The following is a 12,498-nucleotide window of genomic DNA, read 5'->3' as shown; positions in this document are numbered from 1 at the left end:
TTTGCTGAGACAGAGGGAGGAGCAAATGCAAAGGCCCTGAGGCAGAATATGGCTGGAGCAGAGCAAGCAAGAAAGAAGAGGGCCAGATTATGAAGGACTTGATCCCTTCTGTTAAAGACTTTGTTTTTTCCTTTCAGCAAATTGGAAATCTCTAGGTTTTAAGTAGGTGAAAAAATGAAAGTACCCCTATGGCAGCAGTATGGGGAATACATTGAGAGTGAGCTAGTGCACAAGCAGGCAGATTAATTAGCAGGCTAGTGCAAGAGATGAAGGGGCTTAGTGCAGGTTCATAGCAACCAGTAAGGGAAAATGGTCTGATTGAAAATTGAGCTAATGATTTGCTGATGGGTGAGATAGGAAATAGGAGTCAAGGATGAGCCTTGTAGGGGTTGGCCAACAATTAAGCTCCTACTGAGATTTAGACTGTATAGGCACTGATGGAATTTTCTGGACTGGTTTGCTTATTTATCATATATGCTAAGAAATTAAATCTGAGGTCCTCTATGTAATAATAAATAATTTATAAAGTTAGATAGAGCCATTGGACCCTGCCCCCTACATTTTGCCAGGGGGAAATAATTCATATTTTGCCACTAGATCAGGTCCCTTTTTTTTTTTACAGCCTTTATCTTCATAAAGCTTTTGTTTCTTTCTATTTATTTATTTATTTATTTATTTATTTATTTTTGTTACAGATGTTTCTCCTTTTTTCCCCATTGACACCCTCCTCCCCATCCCTCCCACTTTGTCTTCAGCTTTGTTGTCCGTGTCCATCCGTTATGAGTACATGCATATAAATTCTGTGGTTTATCTCTTCCCTCCTACCCCAACCCCTTCATAAAGCTTTTCACAGTATGTAACTACACATGTTTCTGTCATTATTTTTTGCCCTCCAAAAAAAGTAAACTTTCAGTCTGCCTAGTTTCGGATTATAAAGTGAATCCATAGTTTGCATTTCCCATTCTTGATATATCTCTGTGTTTTCCTGCCAATGATGGTTGAAGCTTATTACATTTTTCTAAATACAGAGAAAGATTTTCATTAAATTGGGCTGTCAGAGAACATTAGTAACAGTCAAGAATTTCATTAGTAACAGCCAAGACTGTTGGTAAAAATGAAAGTGTGGCCCTGGCCGGTTTTGCTCAGTGGTCGGCCTGTGGTCCAGAGAGACCCAGGTTCGGTTCCTGCTAAGGGCGCGTACCTTGGTTGCAGTTTGTCCCCAGCCCTGGTTGGTTGTGCGGGTGGCAGCAACTTGACGTGTCCCTTTCATGTCGATGTTTCTCTCTCTCTCCCTCCCACTCTATCTGAACAAAAAATGGAAAAATGTCCTCGGGTGAGGATAACCCCCCCAAAAAATGAAAGTATGCTTTTCTGAATTCATCCTTTTTTTGAAAACCTAACCATACTTTACCATACCATACCATCCAGCAATAACATTCTTTGGCATTTACCAAAAGAGTTTAAAACATGTCCACACAAAAACCTACACAAGGGTGATTATAGCTGCTTTATTCATAATTGCCAAACCTTGGAAGCAACCAAAATGTCCTTCAGTCAGTGAATGGATAAACTGTGGTACATTCAGACAATGAAATATTAGCATTAAAAAGAAATTAGCTGTTAACCATGAAAAGACATGGAGGAACCTTAAATGCATTGTTTCAAAGTGAAAGTGAAACAGGACACAATCGGTCCAAGGCCACTTGTCACTACTTGAGCCAAATTAAGCAGAGACAGGGTTAACTCATATATGAGCATTTATTCCAGTAATGCCAGTGGTATGGGGAGAGCGGTAAGTCATCCTCAAAATTCTGCCCTAACACTTCCTATTAGTCTGCTAATTATACAAGGTTAAGTAAGAAGGATCTGTGTGCAAGGCAGAAGCGTGGCAGGATAAGGGCTGTAGGGTCCATGGTCCGTGTATCTCCTTCAGGATCTTAAAGTCTAATAACAAGAGTTAATTTTCTATGATGTTAAAACAGCTCTGCCTATTCCTGGAACCAGAGAATGGTCAACATTCCTGAAGCAAAGTACTGGAGGGGGTCAGAGCCCAGGCACAGCAACAAGATCAAAGTGTGTTCTGTCCTTTATTTGGTCTCAAAATGTATTTTCTTTTCTGAGTAATGGACCATCCTGACCCTAAGGCATCATATCTTTTCACAGTCCTGTTTTCCTTCTTGCAGCACATCCTCCAGTTTCCCAGGGTCGGTAAGAAATCTCTTATCCATAGTTAGTAAGGTGAATCATCATTAAACAACTGTGGTCCTATTCTTATTATATGTCCTTTCCCCCTATCAAAAGGAGCCAATCTGAAAAGTATACCTAGTGTATGATTTCCAAAACTATGGAGCCAGTAACAAGATCAGTGGTTGCCAAGGGGTTGGGGGGAGGGAGGGATGAATGGATGGAGCACAGAGGATTTTTAGGGCAGTGAAAACTATTTTGTATGGTGCCATAATGGTGGATACATGTTATTATCCATTTTCTAAACACACAGAATGTACAACACCAAGAGGAACCCTAAGGTAAACTATGGACTTTGGACAACTATGTGTCAATGTAGTTTCATTGACTGAAGCAATGGCATGTTGATAGTGGGGGAAGCTGTACGTGTGTGGCAGCAGGGGACATATGGAAACTATGTATTTTCCACTCAGTTTTGTTGTGAGCATACAATAGTCTTTTTAAAAAAATACCTAAGGACTGTCCTGGCAAGTTTGACTCAGCAGTTAGAGTGTTAGCCCAAAGACTGAAGGGTCACGGGTTCGATTCCTGATCAAGGGCACATCCTACCTGAGTTGCAGTTTCAATCCTGCCACCCCCCCCATTCTCACCGGGTCTGTAGGAGGCGTCCAATCAATGTGGGGGAGGCAGCTTGAAAGGCACAGAGACATATGGGGAAGAACTGAGTTGTTTCCTATTGGGGTGAGAGCTGGAGGGGCTGCTTTCTCCTCAACACACTTACTGTCGGAGGCCATTGTTCCTTTGGCAAGCCCTTCCTCCGGGTGGCAGATGCTGCCACATCGGGTGTGGGACTTCAGAAACCTGGCACTGTTTGCCCTGCCCTGGTGATTCTCTGAGGCTCCACCCCACCCAATGTTCAGGCCCACCCAAGCTGTTTCCAATGGCTTTACCATAGGATTGGCCTGTCTTGGATCCTGCTTCAGAGTTTCCTAAAATCTCTCAAACAAGCAGCATCAGGTCTCAGCAAGCCCCATACCGCTCGATAGGTGGCCCCAGGCCTGGCACTAGAAGCAGCCAGCCTTCGTTCACAACTTGGCTGTTCCTGGGCACCTCCAAGCCCAGCACAAGAAGCAGCCATCTGCAGATCACTTTGTAGCTTATGCTGGTGGCCCTGGATAGAACATGGGCAGTGGCTGACCTTGTCCCAGAGCCAGCACACCCAGTGAACAGCTTCAGACCACATCAAAGCACCACCACCCAACCACATCAACAAGTTACACACTCAATGAGTGGACTCACAGGGTACCAGCAGTCTTGCTCTGTGTGGTGGGCCTCGACACAGCTGATCATCCAAGGTGGTCAAGGGACCAGTGGTCAGTGGGCACAGCCAGTCCTTGCAGCTGATCAGCCTCAATAGATCCCTCCCATTGACTGCCAACAGCAATCAAGACTCAATTACAACAGAAGGGTGTACAATCCACACTAGGCGTATACCTTGAGGACCCAGCTGGTGTGATCAGGGAGGCTGTGCCACTGAATCCTACAGGTCACCTACAACAATAGGCCACCCTACAAAGCCTAGGAGACGTAGCAACTCTACCTAATACATAGAGAAAAACACAGAGAAACAGCCGAAATGAGGAGACAAAGAAACACCTCCCACATGAAAGAAAATAACAAAACTCCAGGATAAGAACTAAACAAAATGGAGATAAGCAATCAATCAGATGCAGAGTTCAAAACACTGGTTATAAGGATGCTCAAGGAGCCCTGGCCAGTTTGGCTCAGCGGTTAGAGTCAGCCTGCAGACCAATGAGTTGTGGGATTGATTCCGGTCAAGGGTACGTACCTCGGTTGCAGTTCGTCCCCAGCCCTGGTCGGGTCATGTGGGAGGCAACCAGTCGATGTGTCTCTCTCATATCAATGTTTCTCTCTCTTCCTCTCTCTCTCTCTCCCTCCCTCCCTCCCACTCTATCTGATGATAAATGTAAAAATATCCTCAGGTGAGGATTTAAAAAAAAAGGATGCTCATCCTGCGTCGGCTTGCGGTCCTGAGAGACCCGGGTTCGGTTCCCGCTAAGGGCATGTACCTCGGTTGCAGTTTGTCCCCGGCCCTGGTCGGTTGTGCAGGTGGCAGCCACTCGATGTGTTCCTTTCACGTCGATGTTTCTCTCTCTCTCTCTGTTCTTCTCTCTCCCTCCCACTCTATCTGAACAAAAAATGGAAAAATGTCCTCGGGTGAGGATAAAAAAAAAAAAAAAGAAAAAAGGATGCTCATCCTGGCCAGTTTGGGTCAGCAGTTAGAGTGTCAGCCCGTGGACTGGAGAGTCCCGGGTTCTCTTTCCACTAAGGGCATGTACCTCGGTTGCAGTTTGTTCCCGGCCCGGGTTGTGGTTGTGTGGGTGACAACCACTCGATGTGTCTCTCACATTGATGTTTCTCTCTCTCTCCCTTCCTCTTTCCCTCCCACTCTATCTGAAGATAAATGCAAAAATGTCCTCAGGTGAAGAAAAAAAAAAGAATCCAAAGAGGTCCACACCAAGACACATTATCATCAAAATGCCAAAGGTTAAAGACAAAGAGAGAATCTTAAAAGAAGTAAGAGAAAAGCAGTTAGTTACCTACAAAGGAACTCCCATAAGACTGTCAGCTGACTTCTCAAAAGAAACTGCAGGCCAGAAAGGAGTGGCAAGAGATATTCAAGGTGATAAAAAGCAACGACCTACAACCAAGATTATTCTGTCCTGCAAAGCTATCATTTAGAATTGATGGACATATTGATAGACAAGAAAAAGCTAAAGGAGTTCATCGCTATCAAACCAGTATTATATGAAATGTTGAAGGGTCTTCTTGAAGGAGAAGAACAAAAACATGAACAATAAAATGATAATAAATACACATCTATCAACTATTGAATCTACAAACAAATGAGCAAACAGAACAGAAACAGACTCACAGATACAGAGAACTTTGTTGCTTGTAAGATGTGAGGGGGCTGGGAGATGGGTGAAAAAAATGAAGGAATTAAGAAGTACAAATTGGTTGTTAGACTGATGAACCTCAAAGGGAAGGGGGAGGGAGGGCAGGAAGAGATAAACCAAAGAACTTCTATGCATATATGCATAGAATAACCGATGGACACAGACAATAGTGTAGGGAAGGCAGGAGGGGGGTGGCTTTGGGGAGAAGGGGGTTAATGGGGGGAAAAAGAAACATCTGTAATACATTCAACAATAAAGATAAGTTTTTTCAAATATCAATGAAGCCCTGGCCGGTTTGGTTCAGCTGTTAGAGCATCGGCCTGCGGTCCTGAGAGACCCGGGTTCGGTTCCCGCTAAGGGCGCGTACCTCGGTTGCAGTTTGTCCCCGGCCCTGGTCGGTTGTGCGGGTGGCAGCCACTCGATGTGTTCCTTTCACATCGATGTTTCTCTCTCTCTCTCTGTTCCTCTCTCTCCCTCCCACTCTACCTGAACAAAAAATGGAAAAATGTCCTCGGGTGAGGATAAAAAAAATAAAAAAATAAAAATCAATGAAAAGTATCCTCCCAGTCAGATAAAGAAAAGTATCACATGGTCTCACTTATTTGTGGAACATAGTGAACAAAATAAACTGATGAACAAAATAGACCCAGAGACATAGAAGTAGGATTCAGACTGACAAACCTTAGAGGAGAAGGGCAAGGGGAAGGAAAGAGATAAACCAAAAAACTTACATGCATATAAGTATAACCAATGGATATAGACAACAGTGCTGGGGGCGGGGATGTGGAGGAGGGTGACAAAGGGGGAAAAGGAGAAACATCTATAACAAAAGTTAATTTAAATGAAAAAATAAATAAAAGTATCCTCAGGCGAGGATTAACAAAAATAAAATAAAATAAACAAACAAGCAGAATAAAAAGAGAACATTTTGACGGTTGCCAGATAGGAGGGGTTGGGGCACTGGGTGAAAAGGTAAAGGGATTACGAAGTACAAATTGGTAGTTACAGAATAGTCATGGGATGTAAAGTACAGCATAGGGTATAGTCAATAATATTGTAATAACTATGTATGGTATCAGAAGGGTACTCATTTTATCAGGATGGTCACTTTATAAATTATGTAAATGTCTAATCACTGGTTTCTACACCTGAAAATAATATAATGTTGTACACCAACTGTGATCAAAAATAAAAATTTATTTAAAAAAGAACATATTATAGAGCTCCGTCTGCTTCTTTGTATCCACTTCCATTGGCTCTTAAAGTCATTGGTAAGACTTCAACCACCAAAATGGAGAAGCCGATTGACAGAAAGTATGCTTTCCAGGAAGCCTTGAACAGTGCAGGAGATAAATCTGTGGTAGTTGACTTCTCAGCCACGTGGTGTGGGCCTTGCGAAATGATCAAGCCTTTCTTTCATTTCCTCTCTGTAAAGTATTCCAATGTGGTGTTCCTTGAAGTAGATGTGGACGACTGTCAGAATGTTGCTGCAGAGTGTGAAGTCAAGTGCATGCCAACCTTCCAGTTTTTTATTAAAGACATTTTTTTTTCTTTATTGATTTTTAGAGAAAAAGGAAGGGAGATGGAGATAGAAACAGAGATGAGAGAGAACATCAGTTGGCCGCCTCCTGCATGCCCCCCACTAGGGATCGGGCCCACAACCTGGGCATGTGCCTTGACTGGGAATCGAACCGGTGATCTCTTGGTGCATGGGTTGACGCTCAACCACTGAGCCACAGCAGCCAGGCAACCTTCCAGTTTTTTAAAAGAGGACAAAAGGTGGGTGAATTTTCTGAAGCTAATAAGGAAGAACTTGAAGCCACTATCAATGAATTGGTTTAATTATGTTTTCTGAAAACATAACCAGCCATCGGCTCTTGTAATTCTTTTTCTTTTTTTATTCCTCAACTGAGGATATTTTTTCCATTTATCCTCAGACGGAGGGAGGGAGGGAGGGAGAGAGAGACAAAGAGAAACATCGATGTGATAGAGCCACATCGACTGGTTGCCTCCCAGGACTCTGTTCCACCAGCAGATGCTCTAATCACTGAGCCAAACCAGCCAGGGCAGGTGGTAGTGTTTTGATGTGGTTTGAAGCTGTCCACTGGGTGTGCTGACTCTGGGACAAGGTCAGCCACTGCCCATGTTCTATCCAGGGCCACCAGCATAAGCTACAAAGTGATCTGCAGATGGCTGCTTCTTGTGCTGGGCTTGGAGGTGCCCAGGAACAGCCAAGTTGTGAACGAAGGCTGGCTGCTTCTAGTGCCAGGCCTGGGGCCACCTATCGAGCGGTATGGGGCTTGCTGAGACCTGATGCTGCTTGTTTGAGAGATTTTAGGAAACTCTGAAGCAGGATCCAAGACAGGCCAATCCTATGGTAAAGCCATTGGAAACAGCTTGGGTGGGCCTGAACATTGGGTGGGGCGGAGCCTCAGAGAATCACCAGTGCGGGGCAAACAGTGTGAGCCAGGTTGCTGGAGTCCCAGATATGGCGTCTGTCTGTTGCCTCAGCAAAAGGGTCACCAAAGGAATATCAGCCTCTGCCAGCACATCTGTCCAGGAGAAAGCCACCTCTCCAGCCCTTTTCCCAAGGCCAAACAGCTCAGTTCTTCCCTGTATGTCTCTGGCGCCCCTCAAGCTGCCTCCCCTCTGAGCTTAGAGGGAGCAAGTCCAAGTAAGTCCATGTGCGGGCCCTTTAAGAGGAGCTGCCTGGGGCTCCAGCCACCTCAGCCTCCCTGAACCTCAGTTCCCGCTGGTTTTACAGCCAGAAGTTATGGGGACTCTCTTCCTGGCACTGCAACCCTGAGCAGGGTGCCTGGTGTGGGACGGGGACCCCTCACTCCTCAGAGAGGACCTTCACAGCCGAGGTATCCTCCTGATTTTTATCTGCCACACGTGGGTGTGGGACCAGTCTGTCCATGCCTTTGCCCCTCCTGCCCATCTTGTTGTGGCTGTTTCTTTAATTTTGTAGTTGTAGGACTTCCATTCTGCTCGATTTCAGGTGGTTCTGAATGATGGTTGTGTTATAGTTTAGTTGTAATTTTGATGTCGTCATGGGAGGATGCGATACTGCGTTTACCTACGCCACCATCTTGACCAGAAGTCTGATTGTATTATTTTTATATATTTTTATTTTAAATACTTCCTAATACATTTAAAATATGAATCAATGAGTCGGGCTGGTGTGGCTTAGTGGTTGAGCGTTGACCCGTGCACCAAGAGGTCGTCATTTTGATTCCTGGTCAGGACACATGCCCAGGTTGTGGGCCTGATCCCTGGTGGGGGGCATGCGGGAGGTGGCCAATCGATGTTCTCTCTCATCGATGTTTCTCTCTCTCTCTCTCTCCCTCTCACATCCTCTCTCTCTAAAATCAATCAATAAATAAAATATGAATGAATGAATGAATGAATGAATGAATGAGAAAAAATGTAACAAGCCATAGAGCCCAATAATAATTCAAAGTTTATATTCAAGTAGCCTTATTCTGAAATTCAAGTTCATCAAGCAACTTTAGCTTCATACAAACTCACTCACTGAGACAATGGGTTGTTAGATCAATCTTTACATCTGGTCTGCTTTGACATTATATTTTATCCCTCAATGTTACTGGCATCAAGGTATACTCTCCTTGTGTGTTTAGTCACAACTAAGACATCTTTCTAGAAATTAATCAGTACTGAGGGACTAAACATATTGAAGACCAAGGTTGAAGACCTGACCCCAAGGCATGGAACATTCACACCACTTGAGACCTCTTGGGAAAAATCCAACTAGCCTTCCCAAGCTGAAACCCCTCTCTCTTTACCTGCCTTCGGACTTACATAGTCTTAAAATGTTATTTAAGTCCTGTGTTGCTATTTTATTTTCCAAGAGTTTGTGTCTCATGTCCCTGACCATATTGTAAGCTCTTGAAGATTTTTATTGACTTAGAAAAAGAGAAATGGAGATCAGAGAGAGAAAAACATGGATGTCAGAGTACATCCATCAGCTGTCTCCTGCACTCCCCCTACTGGGGTTCAAACCTACAACCCAGGCATGTATCCTGACTGGGAATCGAACCAGCAACCTTTCAGAGCATGGTATGATGCCCAGCCAACTAAGCCACACTGGCTAGGGCAAGTTCTGGACTTTTTATTATATAAGATAGCATATTTCCTCATTGTTTAAGTTACTTTGAGTTGGGTTGTTTGTTTTTTTTACCCTCACCTGAGGACATTTTTGTATTTATCTTCAGATAGAGCAGGAGGGGGAGAAGGAGGAAGAGAGAGAGAGAGAGAAACATCAACGTGAGAGAGACACATCGAGTGGCTGCCACCCACACGACCCCAACTGGGGTTGGAGACAAACTGCAAGGTATGTGCCCTTAGTGGGAACCGAACCCTAAACTCTTTGGTCTGCAGGCCAACGCTTCAACCACTGAGCCAAACCAGCCAGGGGAGGTTTTTGTTTCTTGAAGCTGAAGGCATTCTAACTGATACATTACTCAACCAGCTCTACCGGTACAAGTACAAAATGCCTGAAATGCCCTGCATAGTATACAATATGTTTGTTATTGCTGAGGCAATAAAAGACAATTTTGTGGTGGAGGCTGCTGCTTGCTTATCCAACAACCATTTTCCCTTTCCTCCTTAATTACAGAACTCTGACATATTGCTGTCCAGAACAAAAGACTATTTTCCTACCTTCTTCGTGTGTAGATCTGGGCATGTGACTGAGTTCAGGCCAATGAGATGGAAGCAGTAGTGTTGTGTGAGAGGGCTGATTCACAGGAGCTGACTCAGCTGGAAGGAACCTTTTTTTGTCCTTCTGTCTTTCATCTTGCTTCCTCAACTTGGTTTCTCTGACTAGAGTTCTAGGCACCATCTGATGCCATAGGCTGACTTTGAGGATGGAAGCCAAGAGCTAAATGGTCAAGCAGAAAGAGAAGCCTGGGGTCCTGATTGCTACCACCCCAATCCCATTCTTCATCATCTCATAACAGTTATAACTGTTTCCTAAAATGTCTCCCTGATGCCAGTGTTACTTCCTTTACTCATTTTCTTATGTCTCTACCAAATTACTCCTCCAGCTTCCCCACGCCAACCTTCAATCAAAGCACACCTGAAACCTTTCCTTATTTTTCCACTATAAGCTTTCCCATTACTCTGCTTCAACTTTGAGTCTCTACCATAGAAAATAAAGGTCACTGACTCTCTTGCTGTAGCAAACTAAATAAATAGCCTCGGTTCTCATTTGGTGATCTTTGTTTATTTCCACAGAATGAATAATCTATGGAGGATAAAAGCATGTTTTTTTTCTAGTGCATTTTCTACTTTGATGGGATGTAAGCCTAGAGCTGTAAGCAACATCTTGGCAACTGTGTAGGGAAAGTCTAAGAACAATAGCAGCATGGAGATAAGCAGAGCAGGACGTGGAGGCAGGGAGAACAAGACCTGATGATGCGCTTTGAGATCTTGGCTCCAGCTATGGCTCAAGTCAGCTCTACTTCTGGACTTCACTGTTTCATAAGCCAATTAATTCCTCTCTTACATTTGCTAGTTTGAGTTTCTGTGGCTTGCAACCAAGAGTCATGACCAATAAAATCTCTTTTTGAGTCCTTCTCACCCAGTTAGAATAAGGGCCCAGAGGTATTTGTACAGTCTGGTAGAGAGGGAGGACTAGAAAGCCCTGATGCCTTGGTCACTGATGACAAATTGAACCCTGGCCACTGCACAATCTGCTGTGCTGTCCCAAGATTAGGCCTCAAGTTTACAGCTTTTTAGTTCACATTTGCACGTTCAGCTACTGTTCTCCAAAGTAGGACATATTAGAGTGGCTGGAGCCAGGGAGGTTTCTAGCCTTAGCCACATGCCATAGTAAAAACAGCCCTACTCACAGAACGGTAGGCCCTTGTGTTGATCCCTAGTTTACAACTCTACTGATCACCTCTTGGTAAATTCTCCTGGTTGGGGGTTTGGGAGAAGTACTCAACTTAACCCAGAAAGATTTTCTGAATTTCAAATCTTGGGAGTTTCATTTCCTTCCCTACCAAAGGCCCTGGGCTCCTATACAAATTAGTTCATTCCCTCTCCAGGGCTCGGTGTACAAGGGAATCTCTAGGAGATGTTTAGTTTTTCTCAAGTAACAAAACTTTCCTTTCTCCAGGACAAAAAGTATGCATTTATATTTATATTCTAAAAGAAGCCATTTTTTTCTTTTCTTTTTTAGGAGGGTTTGGTTGTTTTTGCACTGTAAGTCTGTTCTCTTCAGGGGTTGATTTATCTGAGGTCAACAAATGTTCTATCTCTATAAAAGAAGCCATTTCTTTTCTTTTCTTTTTTAAATTATCACCTGAGGACATTTTTTTATTTATCTTCAGATAGAGTGGGAGGGAGAGAGAGTGAGAAAAAGGGAGAGAAACATTAACTGGCTGCCTTCCACACGACCCCGACCAGGGCTGGGGACAAACCGCAACTGAGGGGACAAACCTTGACCAGAATCAAACTCAAGACTCTTTGGCCCACAGGTTGATGCTCTACTGCTGAGCCAAACGGGCCAGGGCAAAGAAATAATTTTTTTTTTTCCTTTAATGATTTTAGAGAGAAAGGAAGGGAGAGGGAAAGAGAGGTAGAAACATCGATAAGAGAAAACATTGATTGGTGTCATCCTGCATGCCCCCCACTGGGGATTTAGCTCACAACCTGGGCATGTGCCCTGACCTGGAATTGAACCGGCGACCTCTTGGTGCATGGGTTGGTGCTCAACCACTGAGCCACACTGGCTGGGCCAAACAAGCCATTTCTTAAATGGCCTTGCAGAATATAGAAAAATCTGACTTTATCTTTATCTTTGTTTATTCAGGGAAGCAGTTCTGTGGTTTAAGAAATGTAAAATGAAAAAAATTAAAAAGCTCTTATTTCCCAGTACCCCACTACCACACACTATGAACAATTCTGCTTGTTTGGTTAGTCTCTTGTTTCGAAATCCCAGCTTCTAAACTTTGCACATGCTATCCTGCAGGCTACCCTTTCCTCTTCCTTTTTTGGAACCCTACAATCCAAGATCACATTAGTGACTATATAATCATTTGCTCTCTCATTCTTGCATACATATTAGTATTTTTTTCTTAACTAGTGTACACATACCTTGAGAACAAAAACTATAGTTTCCTTATATATTCTTTTTTTTTTTTTATCCTCACCCAAGGACATTTCTCCATTTTTTGTTCAGATACAGTGGGAGGGAGAGAGAGGAAGAGAGAGAGAGAGAAACATTGACGTGAAAGGGACACATCGAGTGGCTGCCACCTGCACAACCAACCAGGGCCGGGGACAAACCTCAACTGAGGCACGT

The 12,498-nt window shown here is 43.8% G+C and overlaps 1 protein-coding gene across 2 annotated transcripts; it reads left to right on the top strand.

Moving 5' to 3' along the window:
• The first annotated feature begins 6,456 nt into the window (after positions 1-6,456).
• LOC118624576 (thioredoxin-like) lies at positions 6,457-7,007 on the top strand. 2 transcript variants are annotated; one of them, XM_036252968.1, is made up of 3 exons: positions 6,457-6,594; positions 6,646-6,689; positions 6,908-7,007. In XM_036252968.1, the coding sequence occupies exons 1-3, from the start codon at positions 6,457-6,459 to the stop codon at positions 7,005-7,007; spliced, it is 282 nt and encodes a 93-aa protein (XP_036108861.1). The 2 variants fall into 2 exon arrangements, with proteins under 2 accessions (XP_036108861.1, XP_036108860.1); XM_036252967.1 differs by having other exon boundaries at positions 6,457-6,689.
• Positions 7,008-12,498: the final 5,491 nt, after the last annotated feature.

Source organism: Molossus molossus, unplaced genomic scaffold, assembly GCF_014108415.1.
Source record: "Molossus molossus isolate mMolMol1 unplaced genomic scaffold, mMolMol1.p scaffold_m16_p_10, whole genome shotgun sequence".
Taxonomy (NCBI): Eukaryota; Metazoa; Chordata; class Mammalia; order Chiroptera; family Molossidae; genus Molossus; species Molossus molossus.
This window is presented reverse-complemented; position numbering and strand designations above follow the sequence as displayed.

Bases quoted from the DNA above. Each gene is read 5' to 3' on its own strand.
- LOC118624576 (XM_036252967.1), top strand. From the start codon at position 6,457: ATGGAGAAGCCGATTGACAGAAAGTATGCTTTCCAGGAAGCCTTGAAC. The intron at 6,690-6,907 runs GTTTTTTATTAA...GAGCCACAGCAG, and splicing joins AAGTGCATGCCAACCTTCCA to CCAGGCAACCTTCCAGTTTT.